The 21,348-nt window shown below is 35.4% G+C and overlaps 2 protein-coding genes across 3 annotated transcripts in view; both read right to left on the bottom strand.

Annotated features, from left to right (window-relative positions):
* The window catches only part of LOC108754432, a 41,776-nt gene extending 23,197 nt beyond the window's left edge, over positions 1–18,579 (bottom strand). The window contains exons 1-2 of the mRNA XM_018496703.1: positions 17,880–18,579; positions 15,856–15,903 (exon numbers count right to left, since the gene is read on the bottom strand). Of these exons, the coding sequence (XP_018352205.1) occupies positions 15,856–15,903; positions 17,880–18,179 (348 nt within the window). The 5' untranslated portion in view covers positions 18,180–18,579. The remainder of the gene's footprint in view (positions 1–15,855; positions 15,904–17,879) is intronic.
* A 1,292-nt stretch (positions 18,580–19,871) lies between these two features.
* The window catches only part of LOC108754563 (breast cancer type 2 susceptibility protein homolog), an 8,859-nt gene continuing 7,382 nt past the window's right edge, over positions 19,872–21,348 (bottom strand). For both annotated transcript variants that reach the window (XM_018496979.1, XM_018496980.1), the window contains 2 exons: positions 20,546–20,824; positions 19,872–20,333 (listed from right to left, as the gene is read on the bottom strand). In XM_018496979.1, coding sequence (XP_018352481.1) covers positions 19,911–20,333; positions 20,546–20,824 — 702 coding nt within the window. In that variant the 3' untranslated portion in view covers positions 19,872–19,910. The remainder of the gene's footprint in view (positions 20,334–20,545; positions 20,825–21,348) is intronic.

Raw genomic sequence — 21,348 nt, 5'->3', positions numbered from 1 at the left:
TTAATAATTTCGCAAAGCATACAGAAGTATAACGTCTTAAGTACGATTAAGTAAGATTTTAAGATGTCATAAACCAATCGGAGAGTCGCATTAGTATCTTAAGACATTATTTAAGGCGGTCTTAAAATAAAAGCGGACTATGAATATCGCCCTCAATGTAATTGTAAGTAATGATTATGTAAAGATATGTAAAAAGTAAATTATAAAATTAAAAAACGAACGATTGAAAACATATACAGAGTGTTTCCACTAACTTGATCATTTAAAATATCTCCGTTGTTTTCGATGATACGAGAAAGTATCGCAGGGGATCTGGTACGATTCGAAAGGGTACATATTGTGAGGAAAAAATTTTTCTCAAGATCATATTTTTTGGAGATTTTAAGATCACCGCCACTTTTTTAAATGGAATTAAATGGAAACAAACATTTGGGCTACCAATAGAATCGCCTCTCTCCCTCATCGTATCAGACCTAATTATACAGAATTTGGAGCAGAGCTGCCTTGCATAAATTAAAGGTATCACCAACCATCTATGTGCGTTATGTAGATGACATTGCAATGGCTATAAAAAAAATGAAATTGATTGACTCATAAAATTTCAGAGAAAATAAGTTTCTAAAGAAAGATCCCACTGTCCGTATGCATACAGGATGGAATAAATTAAAAAACAATTCATTAGAGTCTTAAAAGATAAACTTCCGTTGGGTTCACGCACGAACGTGGTGCACCAAATCAAATGTAAAGAATGTGAAGAATGACGATGTCCTATGTGAGCCAGACGAGCAGAACCCTGGAGACTAGAGTAAAAGAACATAAGAATCATAGTAAGATGGAACACAAGTCAGCGCTCAGTAATAACAGAGCACAGATTGGATAAGGCACATGATTTCATGTGGGATAACATAAAGATCTTGGATGAGAAAGCAAATTTCAAAAAGAGAAGGGATGACTTCCGAGGTAAAAAGACGTGGGGATAAAATTTACCTCCATCATCCGTTTTTCAATCAGTTTTTCTGTATTAGAGCGCTTTTGGATGCACATACGCGCAAACTTCGAATCAAAGTACAAACTTGAAACACAATGGCTGCGTTCAGCGGACTTAACAGTTGAGTTTGCTGAACGCAGCCAATAATTTTTTTTTATCAGAAATGTGCAGACGAAAATTCGAAATGTCCATACATGTGGAAACGAGCAATCGAATAAGCTATAGAAAGTTGATTTTTTTCAAAAGTTGGGGGCCAATTTCGTAAGGGTAATTTTTATTCATTTTCGACCAGAAATTTCTATCAACGTATATCCAAATGTACAAGATGTTTCAAAATTCACGCCTGCGAAGTACGAAACCCTGTATAATAGATACATCTAAATATAATAGAAATATAATCTAAATATACTAAATAGTATAATACAAATTAAGTAAAACATCTGTGTAAACTTCCACGACTGTTAGTCCGTGTTAGTTAGCTGTTAGTTCGTGAATTATTCATAAGGCGATAAGATATATATATAAAATTCGTAAACAATTGAATGTGTATTTATCAAATGAAGTTTTACTTTATTTGGTAAGTATATTCCAATTGTTTGCGAAATATATTTTATCGCCTTATGAATATAACTTACGCCCTAACAAACGCGAAGATTCGCACTGACATTTGACTTGTACTGGATTTATTCTTGGAGCCATGACTCCAAAATAAATAAATTAAATAAATTAAAATAAATAAAATAATAAATAATATAGCAGAGCATACAATTATAATAAATTAAAATAAATTAAATGATATTTGTGCATTAATAACGATTTAATTTATTTTAATAATATAAATATTACATCTATTATACATCTAAACTTTACGCAATTAATTTTGAAATTAAAATCATCTTTAACAAAATAATTTAAAACGAAATAAAAAATGAATTTATTGACGTTTTTAAGAAATCATTTCGGAAAAATCACCCAGATCTTCAAACATGTATGATTCAAAGACAGTGAATTTAATATGTTTGTCGAGGACAAATCTACTTCGAACTGATCGTGGAATCCATGTACGAAAGGAAATACGAAGCTCGTGTATTACCGTGCGTGTTTCGTGTAAAACGAGAGCGAGCATGGCAGAATTCCCCGACGCGCGACAGTTAAACCCCGATATGGCGGATGTGATTTTGTTGGAGGGTTCATAAAGCGCCTTGAAATCCACAGAATCGATGGTGCAGAGTGTGTAGACGCGGCGCAATGGAAAGGAGGTGCGCGAATTATTCCTATGGTATGCCGAATGCGCTAACTGAGGATAAAGGGAGCAAAAGGGAGGTCGAATCTCGTCGCGGCGAGACTTTCGACGATGAAGAACGTAGGGGAAGGAGACGTAGAAGACCGTGCTCAAGGCCGTGCTAGAGACGGAAATAGATTGCTCTTTTATAACTTTTTTGCGATGCGTATCTTCTCTTTGTGTGTATATTGCTCGCCGAGTAAATGGGATCGCGGGATGCTGATGGGAAAAACCGGAGTGCAATCCAGTACGACGACTCGGATTAAAAAATCGTCGCTACTCTTACTGACGTTCTTATTATATACTTATGTGCATTTATACTGCAATTATTGCAATCTTTGAAAATAATTCTCAGTACGGTCTGAGTTATAATTTTATTGGATCGACTGTCTCTCTCACTCGGATTTAATTGCCGGTCGCGCATGAAAATGAAAGATTATTGCCATTGTTACAGTGAGACTCGCAATTATCAGTTTCCAGACGTCTTTATGGGCCCATCAATGCTAATAGCCGTAATTGAATAGAAAAGTATCCCTTCTATTACAGGGTTTCCATTGTTAATAAATATTTTAGTACGCAATTTTTTTATGGTTGACTTCCTGTTAAATCGTGCTACGCGGACTGTAATATATGTAGAATATATTTTAATATTATTATATTAGAATATTTATTAAATGTATTCTAAATATATTTTAATAAGACTTCTATTCACTTCTCATTGTTATCTAAGATTGTAACGTCAGAAGCGAGAAAATACATGATAAAAATTTTTGCAAATTATATTTGAATGGAAAATATGTTTTATCAATAAAACGGTACCTACAATCGATGACTTAAAATATACTTTCTAAAATGTTTAGAGTGAAAATTCCTCTCCAAAGAATTTAGAGTATTGAAAATTCTCCTTTATTTTATTAATTAATAATAAATTGCCATATATCTGAAAATAAATAATGCACAAATCAAAAATGAAATTACGTTTACAACTAAACTGTAAAATTAGTGACATATAAAAATAAATATGATTATAATTTCTCCCCGAAGCAAGAAGATAATTTTCGGTTTATATTTTTTTAAGTATATATTCTATAAATTGCAAAAGTGTGTGTTGTTTTATTAAAAAATATTTCTATTCAAATATAATTTCTTGCAAGAATTTGTATGTTTTCTCACGTTTTCACACAATCTGAGATGTGTAGTGGCGAGTGAACAGGAAAGCCTTAATATTACATATTAAAATAGAAAATATATTCTACACATTCTATAGTAAAAAAATCTTCTTTCTTGAGGATTAAGTAGTATAATTGAATGTGAACAAATGGCAGTCACTCACAATTACTCTCAGTTTCACCCGAGTCGTGCAAGAGAGACTCCGTTGGAATTTCCATTGGAATCCCGCAACGAATGCCGGAAGGAAACGTTTGATTAGCAGTTTACTCATTATCGACCGGATTATGAGATAAGCGCCCGGGTGACGACGAACAGGAGAGGTCGCCTACTTGCCCAGCACTCTGGAATAATGATTGTCTCCCGTGAGGACGCACGACGGCGGACGAATTATTATATGCCCGACGACGATGAGAATACGGCTCCATTCCAGCTGGCTTATTACAAAACGTGCCGTTACATGCGTATATGCAGAATTATAGGTGAGTTCGCGCGCGACTCTCTGCTGCAATGCGCTCGCACACATCGGCTTTCACTCGGACACATTCGAACATAGTTGCTGGGAAAATTCTCGTGCGGTGCCCCTGACCGGAGTCTCTGAATCATTCTTATCATTCGTTGGGATACTCCCTTTTGTCGCAATGTATCTTGATGAAGTCTTGTAATATCGAGTTTAAAGGAGCAATGTGAAATAATTCGAAATAGGTGTTTGCAAAAGTTCGTGCAGTCTTCGTTAAATATTATTAAAATTTATTATATCACTTTTTAGTTATATATTATTATAATGTTGCCTTGCGTTATATTAACTGTGCTCCTTGACTATCGAAATTTAATATTGGCGCTTCCGATTTTTTATTAAAAGACCACTAGAACCATCAACGTAAATCCGGACTTACACCATTGAAACCACTTGTAGCAATCTTTCAGAAATAGCAAATTCGTCACAAGTTTCACATATAATTCATGGCTTCAGCACTACTTTTCTTCTAATTAAGTAACAGACAGTGACGAATAAATATGTACTTTATTTAGATTTCATAATTAACACGATATTAAATTTGATAGACAAAGAAACGGAAATTGTAGTAACACACGTAACTAAAAAAATTTCACAGTAAATTCCAGTAACATCTAACGGTGACTCTGCTGAACTTTTGCGAACATTTGATGAATAGACGAAAAGCTGAATTTCGAGAGACGGAATGATGTAATTTTGATTTATTTGAGAGAAATATGGGAGTTCGGAGTCTCTGATGATTTATAGTCCATCAGGATGTCTGGATTAACTACCGAGTAGGTAATTTTACGGTTTGCTAACAGTTGTCTATTTCGACAACTGTTAAGAGTTCAACGACACGATGAGCGTCTCTCCCCGACTTCCTATTCGCACGAAAAACTTCCTCGGCAGTGGCACACTCATTAGTCTCAGAATATTAATTATGATGAGTTCACGGTTGCCAGCTTTCGCCATCTCCTCGCTGCATCGGAAAGTTACTTATATATGTATATGTTTATCTCTGAAACGCGCGAGGTCATGCGGCAATTAGGCACACTGACCATCGGTTATGGCAATTGATCTTGATGGCCATGAAGAATCTGCGAGCGCTCGTAAAAATTAAGGAATATAGTGACTCACGCAGTTTTTACCTTCATTTCTTATACCGGGGTACCTGAACTGCCGTCACTCGCGCGAGAGAGCTGATGACTTATTTGGCGAACGTGAAGAATGATTCGATTCAATTCGTCCGCTCTTGATCGACCGATTCGTAGCAGTCGCTTCTTTATTGGCCGTAAAGCGGCTATAATTTTAACGTGTTCTATTCTATATTCTGATAGCCGAATGATAGGTCAGCAGCAATTCTCAAGAGAAGAGTTGTATGAATTTTTCATACGCGATTGTATTGTATATTACATTTTATTTATGTTCTTGTACTGGAATAATAAGAGAATAATTTCTGCACGGGAAAGGGCGTGAGAAATAAAAATTCTCAAAAGCGAGATTGATCAAATTATTTCTTGCAGTATTTGTATTTATGCTTTACGATTACACAGCCCAACACTTTTTTGACGTGATAGGTCAATTTCTTCGTCGGATTCGTTTTCAGCGATCAAAAGTACATCGGAAAGCACTTTGTTTCAGTCAGGTCTCGAAAAAGGTCTATTTTTGTATATTATGTTATTTCTGTGTTACGACACAATTGTGTGTTTCATGGTTTCTGAATTATTTCTTTGCAAGGTTCAGAGGGTACAGAAAAAAGAAAAAACGCGAAGGCGGCAAAGTCATTGCAGAAATGTCATGGGGCACATAATTATGGTGATGCAAATTAAATGTCAACGTAACGTTATATATCATGACTTCGTTGACAGTCATGGTGGTTGGTATTTAAAGATTCTCCTCCTCATTATCACGTCGGCTCGTTGCGAAAACAAAGAAAGTAGTACGAGCCGTGAAGGAGAGCTGCGTTTCGATCCTCGAGATGGAAAAGAGTGAAATGAATCAGGCACCCCCCTTAAAGGCACACGATATTTCACCCCATAATCAAAAACCAGCTAGTTGACTTTTTGACCCAAATGTAGAGTACAAAATTTCTGTTTTGATGTTTTCATATTTTTTTTTATTTTAAGATATAAATTGATATTAGTTTATTTTTATATTAATATTAGTTGATTCTCTTATATCACACAGATTAATATTAAAGCAGAAATAAAGTGAAAAATGTAAAAAATATAACAAACTGAATAAAATAATAAAAGTAGAAATATATAATAGTGGAGATATATATATAATATTTTATGTAATATACGTATTTATATAAATTACAATTACGTATTAACTTTATATAGATTTTAAATTTAACAAATATAACATGCATAAATACAGATTCAAATTGTATTGACTTTTAAAAGAATCAGAAACACGCGACGTCTCGGATTCGCATCTGTTTCGTGTACTCGTATTTTTCTCTGTTATAAATGCATATATACTATAAATTAACATTACACTGCGCGATAAATCCTATGTGATCTGTGTGATCTTCATACATATACGTCGAGCGGTGCTCGTGAAACGTTACCAACAAAAGAGACAAAGAGATAGGGATGTCGGAATGTGCGCACGCAGGAATGTACGTGGTTAATGCATGTTGTACGTGCTCGGGAAGGTGCGTATTTCGTGGATAGAGGCAACCGGAAGAGGCTGAGGGCACCCGAGTGGAACGCAGCCCGACGGTGCAGAGAGGAGTAATGACACTGTGGTGTAAGTAATCGTCAAATAAGGGTCTTCCTAAGCAGGAACGTAGTTAATAAATTGGCTAATGTAGCATTATATTTAGAATTTTAGTTATATATTCATAGAACACACACACACATATATAAATATATATTATATACACTGTAAAAAATAAAATGTTAATTTTAACTTAAAGACGGTTAGTAAAGAGATTTAGTCAAAGTCCACTAAACGTCTTTAAATAAAAATTACAATAATTAATTACACACATATATATATATAATTCTACGAGCCTCTTATTAAATTCAGGTCTAAATTGATTCAAAATAAGAATTACTCATTTCACTCCTATCCCGAGTCCATCAATTAAAAGACAGTAATTTATGTTAACTTGACTGGAACAACGGATTAGTCGGACATCGACTGTCCATCGAGTTAACGGCAGTTAATTTTTTTAAATGGATAAAGAGAGAGAACTGGAGAAACGCTTGCTGCGATCTACGGACTAGATTGCGCGGATCATTGAACTGTACTATATGACCACGTAATGTACAATCTGAACGAAAGTGACGTAACGTCAAATCGCTTTGTCCATGCAACTAATCCCTCGCGAATTCTGAGAATGGACCGGTGTATCCATCGTGTTCACGTAACCCCTCCGATGCCAAAGACGCCTAGGATCACGAACGCCTAGGAAGGATTAATACTATACGTCTGTGATTATTCTAGGAATTTAATTTGCATATTTAGACCAGGTAAATATTCGCATAGCAAGGAAACACGCGTCGTGGATGTGATCTCTTGCTGCGGCAACTACCTTCGGCAGACATATTCTACGAAAACGAACTCTCATTAATCTATTTTGCATTAATAGACATACATGGATGCAGTTTCTTCCAGGCATATATAAAATGAATATTCATTAAGTGCCCTCGTTACGGCAAATCTCGGTCTTTCAGACCCTTATCTAGATCGACGAATGTGCTAACAATGAAGAACGCGAAACGGTCTCTAAAGAATGTTCTCACTTGTAAATACATTTTACACGCCGATAAATCTGTTTGATCTTCCTCATTAGTCGTTGCTTATCGCGTACACATCGTAACACATGTTGCGTACACATTAAACCGACTATAATATCGAAGAAGTATAACAATCTTAATTTCCGCCGAGTAATTTTTCTTCTTACGCACCGCGATCGATATATTGCGCGTGAAGATTTTCTCTAGAAAAAAAAATGTGAACTCTTTGCAGCTCGATAAAAAGTTCTTGTACAGTTATTTATCAGACACGCGTTTGAAAACACCTCCTATGCTGTTATATGTATTAGATATACGATATTGATCATCCTTCTAATAATATCGCTGCTCTAATTCGCCCCTGGCATGTATTATCAGTTATCGTTTAACGGGTTTACGAGTTTTACAGGTTTACGAGAGTTAAGATATTACTACACGGAAACAACGGTTTGCTAAGGTATTTAAAAATGTAACTAGATACAAATCCGAAGAGCATTTTCTTGGATCATTAAATATTTAGCTAGATAGAGATCTAAAAATTAATCTTGCTGGACCAGAAAAAATTTAACTGGCTATAAATCTGAAAAGAATTCTGTTGGACTATCAAAATAATTGTGTAGAACGCTCAAGTATAACAAGCAATGCTCCAAAAAAGGTTTTGACACTTTAGCAACCAACTTGGACATCCTACTAGTTACTTTGACGATTCAATAATATTATTTTCAGATCTGTATCTAGCTAAATTTTTCCGTGCAAATTTTCCTTAAAAAGAAATTCAATCCAACCGTTTAATCGTTAAAAATATCTCTATATTAACGATGCTAATTTTTAACACTACGATCGATCTCTTTCAATTCTCAAGCGTATGACCAAAAAGAAAAAAAAAAATGTAAAAATTATTAAAATCAATCTTCCCCTAAAAATGCGATAGATAGTCGTCTCGAATTTTCAAACTGCCATTTTTACATGTATCTTTCTCGATCGTTTAATGTAAACATTTTCTTTAGCCGGCGACTCGCTCTCACGATTCAAAACGCATCGCGACAACAGCGGCTACTTATCACTGTGTCTTTCTTCGCCAGATACGCGGATTTCACATGGATCACCTTTATTATTATTACAGCATGCAATCATAGGCGGTTACGACGAACGGAAGAGCGTGCACAGGCAAAGGGAGGAGAAGGAAGGGGAGAAGGAGGAGGCAAGCCCGCGCCCGACTCCGCCGCTGGATGCTGCATTCCCGAGAGTGCACTAATGCATGGACTGGGTTATGTAAATAGCCACGATCCGATGAACAACGTGCATCGGGTTAAACGCCCGCTTGCCGTCTCCGTAATATCGAATAACGGTGCTTCGCGGTGCGATCGCGGAAAATCTAACTCCTCCGCGCGATATTATTCTCTTCGGCACCTCGTACTCCTTCCAGCCGCGAAATCCGACAGTAAAGCGAATATCACGAATGCGACATGAATGGAACGTGATATTTTCAACGCGACGCCGATGACGCGCGGAATTTAAGTTGCCGCCAGGCAACAGTGATTAAATTTGTAAAGCGCCATGTATAGAGTATCAGAGGGCCCGTCGATGTAAAATAGAATTTCTACAATATTATGAAATAAACGAGGGATAGTCGCGACGAGGCTAGTTACATTTTTTGATAAAAATGAATCTTTCAAAGAATTTTTTTAGGGTTAAAAAGAAATTTTTCGGGATTATAAATTAAGCAGGGTGCATTGGTGCATCGAATATTATCACCTTTAAAGATACACAGGAAAAATTTAGAAGTTTACTGAAGTATTTAAAAATTTAGACAGATATACAGATCTAAAAATAATTTTGTTAAATTGTCAAAATAATTATAGGACGCTCGAGCGGGTTATTAGCATGTCAAAATTTTTTTGTGGCATACTCATCATGCTTGACTTTCCTACATAACTATTTCCTATATAATTACATGTATCGGATAATTATTATTATGGCCCGACAAAATTATTTTCAGATCTGTCGTCTAGCAAAATTTTAAATATTTCAACAAACTCATTCTTTCGGTGTAGACTTTTGATGTATTTCGTAGATTTCTAAGTCCACGTTTCTAACTCCATTATATTTCGTATCTGCACACTCGTGCTCAAACGCTTGTTATGTGATGGCAATATTTCGACACGTGATCATCGCGTTCCATTAGATTCCTCTTCGCCGTTTTTAGAACGTCGCACAAGAAGCCGGCTTGAATGCTATAAATGAAATAACACCTCGGTCTGTCCGACAGATTAATCTCTTCCTTTCTTACAAACTTCGTCCCGCTCGCACGATCCTCTTCGCATCGTAAACATCGTATATCTCCAGAGAACACGAGATAAACGGGTATCGTTTAGAAGTTTCTTCGAAACCGTGTAGGTTCGTTCCTTCTCGAAGCAGAGCTACGTAAAAATAAGGGCACCATTCGAACACGAAAAAAAGGCAACTAATTATTATGCTATTTTCCTATTAAGATTGTCATGCTGTACTTAACTTAGTTTACTTAACGTATTTTATCAGCTTTTATTTTAACACAACACGCAAAAGTATTAATATCCCCAAGTTATTTCCTAGATTTCAATACAATTTGAGAAATTAATACCTTTAAAAAATATATTATGATAAATTCATTGTATATATTTTTACTCTTTATCGTATTAATTAAATATTAAACCTATAATTATTTTATACATTTTTCTAAAAACATTGAAACTTGTAGTATTCTATGAAAAGGTCAAATATTTTACAAAAGGATCAAGATCCTTTTATAACTCATATTCCATTTCAGAAATCTACTGGCAAAATTACTAAAAGACAGCAAATAATTACTTGGAGTACTAAAACTGAATAACTGCACTCTTAATACTCAAAATAAGTAATTAATGTCTTTCAGTATTGGATTTTTGTAAGGATTACATGGATATTACAGAAGCTAGAGAGTACATCACAAATGGGGCAAAATTTTTCTATTTTTCAAGAAAACAAAATACAGGGAAAGTTAAACGCTAAGCTCGATTTAACGATATTACACAACGTTGCAAAGATGGATGGCATAACACGTGAATACGGAAGAGCAGGAGGCTATAAAAAGAAGTGCTCTCTTTTATAATCGCGACGATGTAGTTGGAACCATCGAGACGGATACATTGAAAAAAAAATTGATCAAAGGAATCGCAAGTTAACGGTTGCCTTGAAATTGCCAACGAGGCGAGAGAACGAGCGTGCAATTTACTTGCTATTAGCGGCTGTGTAAATCCATTGGGTAAACAACAACGTTTCGGGTTACAAGACGAGAGAAGTCACGATGAATTCTCACGCGAGCAACGGGATTCATTTCTGCCGCAGCTCCATTTTACTCGGATAATTAATCGGCCTCGCGTTTGTGAATTATCGTCAACCTGCAAAAATTCCGAGCCTTACTCGGGCGACGGACGAGCTGGAGAAAGAATATAATTTGCGTCTCGAGTGTCAAGGTAGAATTGTAAGAGAAGAAAAATGTAGATATAGATCTGAAAATATTTCGTTGGACTCTCAAATTAATTGCTGGAATTTGTTGCAGCGTTGCTTGTCAGATGTGCGCCTTTTCTATAATATTATCTTGCTAGTCCATCAAAATTATATCGATCCTTCGAGATCCAATAGAATTATTCTTAGATACGTATCTACCTCTTTTAGACACTTCAGCAAAATCGTTCCTTCCGTGAAGGTTACGAGTGAATTCGAGAAAAGAAGCATCTTGAGGGAGAAGCTTTTTTTTTTTTCTTTTTACAAAAGAGTTGCATTGTTATCCTTTGTTGCAAACCGGTTACCGCGACGCGCGATTTCGCAATCGACAGGAAGGGCTCTTCCGGCCCTTACGAACCTTTCTTGGCCGATCGTATCTTATCCGCGTGACTCGTAAAACGTGCGAAACCGTTGGCAGGGATCAGGAAGGGAATCACGGGTGCGTGTCGCGCCATGATGTGTGCAATACGCAGGTGTGCGAAGGTGTGGAAGCAGCAATGAAGTATCCTCGAACGTGCTGCTCGAGTGTAGGCAAATATAACTTGTTCTTAGACATGCGACCGTTTAATTGCGTCGCGTCTGCAGTCATAAAAGTTTCAAAGAGGTGCGCGCGGTGGAATCCAATCGTCTGTTTGTGAAGACGCGCGCCACTTTAAACCTTGCGATACAATGAAAAAAGCATAGACAATAGGAATAGGGGATCAACGGAGACAATAGAATTTCAACCAGTCGGAAACCCAATCAAACTGATACTATTCTCTAATCCCTAGTTTCTAAATGGATTCGTGGTTAACTCTTAACCGAGGCTCAATTTATTCATTATTCTAGAATTGGACAGAGATGAGAAATATGTTTCGTGAGTTTGTGAAACTGGGCCTAAAACTTTTAGAGTGAATCTCACTTTGAAGAGTGGAATCTCTTAAAATTGAGAATTGAGTCACTTTTCGAAGATCGGGGCTCAATTTTCGTTCTTCAAAGTGAGATTCACTCTTCAAAGAATTTAGAGGATATATAGATTGAAATTTTATTGCCTGTTAGAAGTTATTCCCTGACAGAAAGAACGACTTTGCTGAAGTGTTTAAACATTTGACTAGATACAGATCTGAAAACAATTTCGACGAACCATCAAAATAATTACGTGGAACGCTCAAGAATAATGAGTAACACTGCGAAAAGTTTTGACATTCTAACTTGGGCGTCCTACATAATTATTTCGATCATCTGACAAAATTATCTTCGAATCTGTCTCTAAACGTTAAAAATTCTTAGATATTTCAAACAAAACCATTCTTTTCCGCGTGCAGCTCAATTTTTCAGATGCTTCGTGCAAAAATCATTTTCTTTCCACGTGTACTTCTCATCGTATATATTTCATCAAAAATCGTTGCGACATTTAACTATTTATCTATATTTACGTATTCTTCTTTTATTTTTATTATATTCACTTTATTTAACATCTGAGGAGGGCTCAATCCCGCAGCCGAAACTTGTAATGTTATGTTATGTTACGTGATCTTTTCTCTTATAATTGTTTCATACATTAATATACATTAATACGCCGTTCTTCTTCGTTTTTTAGTTTATGTATCTTCGACTAATATCTTTTATTATATATAAATGTGTTATGCATGTTGACTCTTATTTCGCCGTTTACTTTGTTTATTTTGGTACTTATTTCATTTGTATAAAGCTCAATTGCGATTTTATATTTCCACAGTGAATTTTCGCACTAACGTTTCCAAGAAGCCAACTTATCTCGCTCTTTGACGCTGCGTACCGTGCCGCAGCATAGGACCGCGGTTATCTTACGCAAACAAAGGAGGCTCGCTGCGAACGAAGGGATTGTCGTTTAACGCGGCTCTTTCGCTTCACACGCGGCAGGTCGTCGCGCAGGATGGCGCAGAGAAGGGGGATGATAATTTTCTCGTAACGACCACGGTGTGTCATGGTGTGAGATCGAAAAAGCAGGATGACGACATCACGCGCGAACCCGGCTCCGGTCACTGGCGCGGTCGGACAAACGTGCCACGGTGCACAAACACACGCACGTGCATTCGGATGGGTTCCACAAAGGCCTACCACGCGGGCCTCCCCCGCCCTCCCTCTCGACTGATAATAATTACGGGAGGGGCTGAAGCGGACTTCCGCTCGACATACACTCGATCTATGGCGAACGGCTGTCGGGAGCGACAAACCACCCACGGATATTTCAGGAACGGACGCGACTTCGATGCTTCCCGCGACATTTATAGCGCGGACTTTCGCGAGCGGAAAATCGAGTGACTAAATCAACACGTGCTTAACCCAAAATTTCTGATATTCATTGGCACAAAGCCAAACCATTGTCTTGTTTAAATAAGATGATAGAACGCGTAAGCGTTTGAGTTTTTCTCGACACCTGTGACGCTCGATCATTCACTTGAGATCACGCGAGATGATCTGTCATTTGTTCGTTATTATTTTTGTTACTACTTGCTTGTGCTTATGTGATTAATAATTATAAATATTTAAGGAACAAATGCTTCACAGATTGATTTGAGGATCTTAGTAGTCTAAGCGAATGGCTCCGATATTTTACTATCGGTAATTAAGTTGTACTGTTTAAAGAAAAAGAATATAATGTTTATCGTAATTATATAATATCGCTTCTTTACTTCAAAAATGACACAACTGAAAAATTTAGGACCCAGAAAAGGGAAAAAAGTACTTTTCAATTTAATACAAAATTTAATTAACTAAATTAAAAATTATTAATAATATTAATGAAAAGAATACATAATATTTAACACGATCAAATGTCATTTTTGTTATTTCCATTTTATAATCCTTAAAAAGCTTTGTGACGTTTTTCAAACCATCCTTTTTGAATTGCGACGATTTTGTATAAAATTGAATTAACCAAATTCACTTTTGATAATTGAGAGAGTAACATTTATTTAATTCATTCACAATAATAACTCGAAAAATCTCTCTTTTTTTTAGTTGTGCCATTTTTAAAACAAGGGAGCGATTTATTTACTTGTATTTCGTTGGTCGGAATTTCATAGCACGCTACATAGTTAACTCTAGAACATCTAGAGTTCACAGTAGGCTCGGAATAGATGGTCCACTCACTGTGTGAATATTCGGTGACCGAATGGTACTCGGGTCGTTGCAATTATTCCAACATTTCCAATGAGATTCATCGCCCCGATATAATAAGTAAGAGGAAATAGGTATGAAAAAGGTATATTATGGAATCCCAGTATATTACGGGATGTAACTTCACGTTGTTTCGAACGATTAGTCACCATCCGCCTGATGGTAAATCGGGAAACGCTTAACAACGAAATATAAAGACAAGCGGAAACGTGGTCTGCTACTTTCGGAATAAATAATCGCGTTGCTCGTACGTAACATGAAAGAACGCTCTCTGTCGTTTCAAGCTGTAAAATGCGCCATGGTCAAAGAACACCTGGCCCTTTTCTATCCCTGAAAGAAGAGAATCGGAGATTCTGAGAACGCGAATATATACCAAAGTCGTCAAAATGCGACCGAAACTCATTCTTCGAAGTCGTGAATTTCTAATCCTTTAAATTGAAGATAGTGAAAACATATTCTTCCCGTTTCTCAATCTTCAAATCTAATTCAAAATACTGGGAAAAAGATCTGATAATAGATCAAATCTATAGGGAAAGAATGATTTTGTTGAAAGATCTAAAATTTTACTGAATACGCAGATTTGAAAATAATTTTGTTGGATCATCAAAATAATTATACTGGAAACGGAGAAAAAATACTACAAAAAATTTTGATATTCTGACAGTCTGAGACTCCAACGAAATCAACTTGATAAGCCAGCAAAATTATTTTCAAATCTGTATCCAACAAAATTTTAGATCTTTCAGCAAAATCTTCATAGATGACAGTTAAAAGTTTGATGAAATAATTTCAATCAAATGTTCAGTTAATATAAACCAACTAATTTTACTATTCTAAATCTTACACTTTTTTAATTATTACTAAACGATTGCATGTAGCCTTGGCCATAAATAAAAACACCTTCAATTTGCTGCATATTCTTAGAAAAGGCAGTAAATCTAAAAGAAAACTAACAAAATACTAAAAACTAACACAAAAATAAATAATATTTTTCAAATAAATCTATTTTTTTTATTTATTATTTCATTAAATATAAAATAGAACATTTACGTCAATTTATGAGAATGCTTGATAGTTTCAGCTAAGGCTGTATTATATTTGTTAAATATTGCGCCAAACGGAATGTAGATATTACTAGACTTTTTTCAGTAAAAATTAAATACAACCTTCTTTGTCAGATTCCAAAGATTATGGATTGACATAAAATTCTTCGGAACGATCGATTCAGTTACGAAACAGAAAGTGCGCTCTAATTCCTTTGTGCTAACCGTATCTCTATGGCATTCCAGTTATCGCACCACGATCTTGAATCATTTCGAAACAAGTAGAACAACAAGAAAGTGGTACCCTTTCAGGATTCTAAATAAGCCGTGTTACGTTTGACAACGCATTCTGAATGAGATAAAGGGGTACGTTCGTACGTCCGAGCTGAGAATGTTTGAGCGGGGAGATGCTCTCCGGGGATGAATGTGCAATAATACAGCCGACGAGGCATAAATAAACTCACCTTTCGAAGTTTCTCCAATTCATTCGCATCTGCAGCCGGCTGTGCCGCCTGTCAAGAATAGAAAGTATCGAATTATTTGACGGCCGCCGCTTTATATGTAACGCATTAAACGAGCATTTTCAACGAGAGTAACCGCGAACCCTCTCCCCCTTTCGACTGGATACCGCGCGTTGCATCTTTCGACATTTAATCGGTCCGGCACAATAGGAGATATGCGGCCGGCGTTATCCGGCAGAAATCCTATTTATTGTATTTAAATCGAGAATTGCAAAATACAGGCGCGTGAGCGCGGTCTAACGCTCGAAGGATTTCATTGCGCTTTGCTATTATGAATTTCGTAATTAGTCGTAAAGTAGGAACGCACGCACTCGCCGCTGCTATCGCTACTCCCGTCGTAATTCAAGCGCGTTATTAAGTCTAACGATTCCGGAACATGTAGAAGCAGTTTCACATCTTTATGAAAGATTGATCCGTACGAGAAATGGATGTATACGTTGGAAAAAAAATTACTAAATTTTAATAGATATTTTTTCAAATAATACTAATTGTAAGTGAATTTATTTACAGTAAATAAATATTCACTCAATTAAAAAAATGACAGTTAAATCAAATTAATAATTCTTGCATCAAATAAATATGTTTGTATTTGGTAAATAATTAACGAATATTTGTTTAAAACTTTTTAAACAAATAATCATTAAGTATTTTTTCAATGTATCTTGAAATTGCAGCGTAAGCAGAATCAGTTTGGAGTGAATTTCAATTTAATTAAATTGCGAATGTGAGATTTATTCTTTAAATTAATCGTTTAAAATAGTATTGTATTAAAATTAACTCTAATTGGAATTCGTTTTAAAATTTCCCTACTGTAAAAAAAATTAAATGTAAAATTACAACAATCATAGCGAGTAATTTTGGAATTCATTAAAGATGTACACACACGTAAAGTTATAGCTTACAAATAAAATTACATAGTAATTAAACAATTTATAGAAATAAATTTACGTTTAAAGTTAAATTTAAAAATATTTATGTATTAATTCGTTAATAAAATTGTGCCTTTTTATAAAAATTGATACTTTTACTTCCAATTACGTGAATATATTTATATTAGATGAAAAATTACAATAAAAATTTGTACATACAAACAGAAACTATAAAATATACTATTGTCATTATATATAATTTTTCGTCTAATATATATTTACACAATTAAAAGTATTAATTTTTGTACAAATTTTACAATTTTACATTCCATTAGAAATTATTGTAATTTTGATACTTATTATTTATATAATTTTACATACTTTTTTAACAATATAATTAATATTCACGAGTTTAGTGTATTTAAATTAATGTATCTTTGCTTGTTATTATATAATTCAACAATTTTTTTCATTTCTGAAAGTCAAAATCTAAGAAATAAGATAAATATGTAACTTAAAATTATTTAAAACTATGAAAATACTCCTTATAAACAATGTTTCACAATGTAATTGAAAAAATACTCACTGAATCTCATTAGAATACCAATTAGAGTTAAAAATTCGTAAAAAGAGCAACAAACCAAGTAATACTTTTTAATTTTATAATTAATTTAGGTTTAATTGAATATATTCCTAAAAAGATTTAGTTTTAAATCGAACAAAAAGAGAAAGAGAGAGAGAGAGAGAGAGAGAGAGAGAGAGAGAGAAAGCAAGAGAGAGATAAAAAGATAAATTCTCAGATGAAAACGAAATGCGTATAATCTTTGTGCATTCACCTGTATAATGCGGTGCAGGCTAGCACATTCCTTTGGGCGAAATTATTTTTACACGCTCCAGAATCTTTAGTATCGATAGTATCTTTAGTATCATTTCTTATAACCCTCATATATATATATATATATATATATATAATATATATCGCAACATCATCTCCAAGAAGTAGATGATATTTCACGTGCGTAGTTACCGTTATCGCGATATTAAGAGAGAATCACGTTGTGAAAGAAAAGACTGCAAAACAGTACAAAAGGCATTCACCTCCTTCGGCTTCGGTTGCTCCCAGAGAGTGGTGGTTCGCGCCGCGACGGCCGCCGTTTCGTCGCCGTTCGCCGGTCTGCCGTCCGCGAAATTCACGAGCGAGAAGAAATTGTTGCTCCGTCCGTTGTTGTTACGGTCACCCTCTCGGTTCCTCTCGACGTTGTCGAGCAGCTCGTAATCCAGGGACTTGCAGTCGCGGCCGCTACTGATGAAATTTCGCGCGAACGCGCTCTTGAAGAAGCGACCCGGCGAGACCTCGCTGCCGAGAGCGAACTCCACTTTCGGGGTCTCGCTCGTCATCTCTCGCGCTGCACCGATGATGCAAAGGAGGAAACGAAACTCTACGATCAAACGCACCGCGGGAACACTGACAGATGATGCTGCGAGCCGCGGAACGCCGCTCTACACGCGGACGACGCGGACATTCGCGACGTGGATCATCGCCGCGCGCACGGATCCCTCGGCCGTTGGTGTCGAGGAGAGAAAACAAAACACAGCACGACGATGAATTGCGGTCTCCCTAGTACCCGACGCGTTGCGCGTTGCCTTTTAAATCGCCATCCATCCACCGGGTGAATCGAGCGATCGGAGGGAAAATTGAACGAACGAGACGCACGATACGCCGGCGCGTGTTAAACTGAGCGCCAATTCCACGCGCAGTCCTTTTCTAGTTTCTCCTGCCTCTGTCGGCTCTGTCTACTGCGAGCGCATGCGATCCAATCGCATGACGATCCGAGAGGGTACCCCCCGCGCTCGGTATACCGGGTATTATTCACAAGAAGAGGAGAAAAACTGTTGTCTTCTCTCGTGGCATTTATTGGCACGAGACACACTTGATTCGAATTGAAAAATAAGCGAAAGTATTAAAGGTGTGAAGCATTGAAAATTGTACGTGTGAAAAAAATCAAGAAGGAATTTTTGGTCGTGCGGTTTAAAATCGTTAAGTTCCTTTCTCTTGTTTCTTCTCTAATATTTTCTAAATATAATAATTATGTTATATATATGTATAACAATTATGTCAAATGCAACTTTCATAAATTGCTTCGGAAAGTTTGTAAAATTTTTTAAATCAGTAAATGTTTAGGCAAATGTAGATATAGTGAAAATGACCAGCTGCAGAGGAGTAACAGCTGGGCTAACACCTGGATATATCTGCGGATTTACGAACGGCTTTCTCTCTGGAAGAATAGTTTAGAAATTATGAATCAAAAAAATTGAATTCAGTGAAAATTAAATAAAAATGAAGCAAAAATTAAATAAAAATTAAGTACGTTTCTTCTTGTAGAAGAAACATTTTCGTCGTGTAATTTTTTTAGCTTACTTCTTATAAAGCTACAAAAGCTGTTAAAGACTTGGATTTTACAATTTTAAAAAATACATATTATTGTATAATAAATAAAATTTGGTTGTCTTGCGATGCAAATATAATCGAATTCAATATTTATCTCGTAGAAGCTAGCAATATTTTGTCATAAGACCTTTTTTATTTATGTTTTTTACAAAGTTGTGAAACCTGCTAAAAAGTCGAATTTTTTGTAATTTAGTCTTTAAAACATAATAAATAAGATTATCTGCATCTCAATTACTATAATATAGATATCAGAATAAAATGTTTGCCTTCTTTCAAAAAATTGCTCGCGAATTGCAGACGATTCTCTTGATTACGAATATCGCAATTACATTGTAATCTTCTTAGTATTTTTTAATTTGTAATTTGGTTGAACAGAAATTTGTCTCCAGTAATATTTCCTGTGTCTTCTACTGATTCTTAACACAATAATAATTATATTATATAATTCGATATTTCCGATAAATTCTAAAACAATCACGTCTTTAATTATTTTGTAATAAAATCAAAGGACATTAGTTGAATTAGAATCGAATCGAAAATATAGGAAAATGCATAAGTAATAAAACTACTTTATTACAATTATAAAACAGTTATTGTTATTAATGAATATTTAATAATTATTAACAAATATACACCTTTTATCATTAGAATTAATAACGAATAAACACAACGTAAAATAACTATGAATGCTTTTCCGAGGTACTGGACTTTAATTCCTCGGGTTGATTAGCATTCGTTGTCTCCTTTGTCGAGTTTACGTCTGAAATGGAAAGGATAGGTGATTGAAAATCCAAACATATCCTCTTTGAGTTTCTTAGTATAATAGGAGATAGTTGGGGCGCCTCGCCGTATTGTTGGAGTTTCTCGAGTCGTTTCTTAATCGAGGGATTAGATGGAAAGATAAAACTCGAGCGGTTGTCCACTCCCAATTTCGGTGTCGCCAGCGGCGACGTATAATCGACCAATTTTTTGTCGGCGCTTGACGTCGAACTGTACATTTTAATCGGAGTATTTTTACCCGCCGAGTAGCGCGTAGGCGTCGATTTCTTTTGCAATTCCACGTTAAGCTCGGAAGTGCAGCTTTCAGCGTACTTAATTGGATCCTTGAAAGTCAAATTTAACACGTTTATAAATTGAGAAATTTTTGTAAAAATAAAATAAAATAGGAATAACGAAGAATTTAACAGAGTACGTTTTACAAAAAAAAATTAGGTCTATTTAAAAAAACTATAATTAAAAGTGTAGAAAATTGTTATATTAAAAAATTATAAATTGTACAAAATACATGATGAAATACGGAGGTAATATAGCGTACCATGATTAAATTTCGCAGATTTTCGAAGGATTCGTATAAATGATTTCGGCGAGGATTGCGCGTAAAAGTACTTCTATCCGTGCAATATGCCGCTGGGACATTCCATGAAGTTGCCCTCCGCCATTCTAAATTGTTGCAAGCTACGATAGATCCGACAGTAAGAATCTCTGTGTAACCGTAACTGGCTATTCCTTGCCAAAATAATATTGAAAGATACGAAGATTCGCTCGAATCCGCTTTACAATATGCCAAATGTACAGCATCAAAGTCTCTCATACCCTACAATGTTTCCATATAGAATATTATGTTAAGAATTGTAGAGATACAAAATGATGAGTCAAATCAGTAAAATTCCGAAACATCTCTATTACTTAATTACTTAATATCTCTTTGCAAAATGTATATTATCTATTTTATTGTAACATTCTTATATTTTGCAAACCGTAATTTTTTTAATTATCGTAGAAAATATTAAAACGTAACAACGGGGACCAATGAGAATTTTAGCGAGATAATTTTTTGGAACTTTAATTATTATAATTTATGTAAAATTGTTTTTTAATCAATTGAACGTTTCAGCTTTGAGTTATTTTCAGCGATAAATTAAAAGATAAAAATATAAACATTATACATATCAAGAACATAATTAGAAAAATACTTATTCCTTGTTCTCTGGGAACGTTTGACCTTTTTTAATTTGTTACTGAAGATGACTCAAAGCGGAATCGAAACGTCCAATCAAGTAATTTGAAGAATTTTACATAAATTTAGCTTTCAAACTTTAATTAACCATTGTTCTCATA

Source organism: Trachymyrmex septentrionalis, unplaced genomic scaffold, assembly GCF_001594115.1.
Source record: "Trachymyrmex septentrionalis isolate Tsep2-gDNA-1 unplaced genomic scaffold, Tsep1.0 scaffold8, whole genome shotgun sequence".
In the NCBI taxonomy this organism is placed as follows: domain Eukaryota; kingdom Metazoa; phylum Arthropoda; class Insecta; order Hymenoptera; family Formicidae; genus Trachymyrmex; species Trachymyrmex septentrionalis.
Note: the sequence above shows the minus strand (reverse complement) of the source record. Positions and strands in the feature narration are given on the sequence as shown.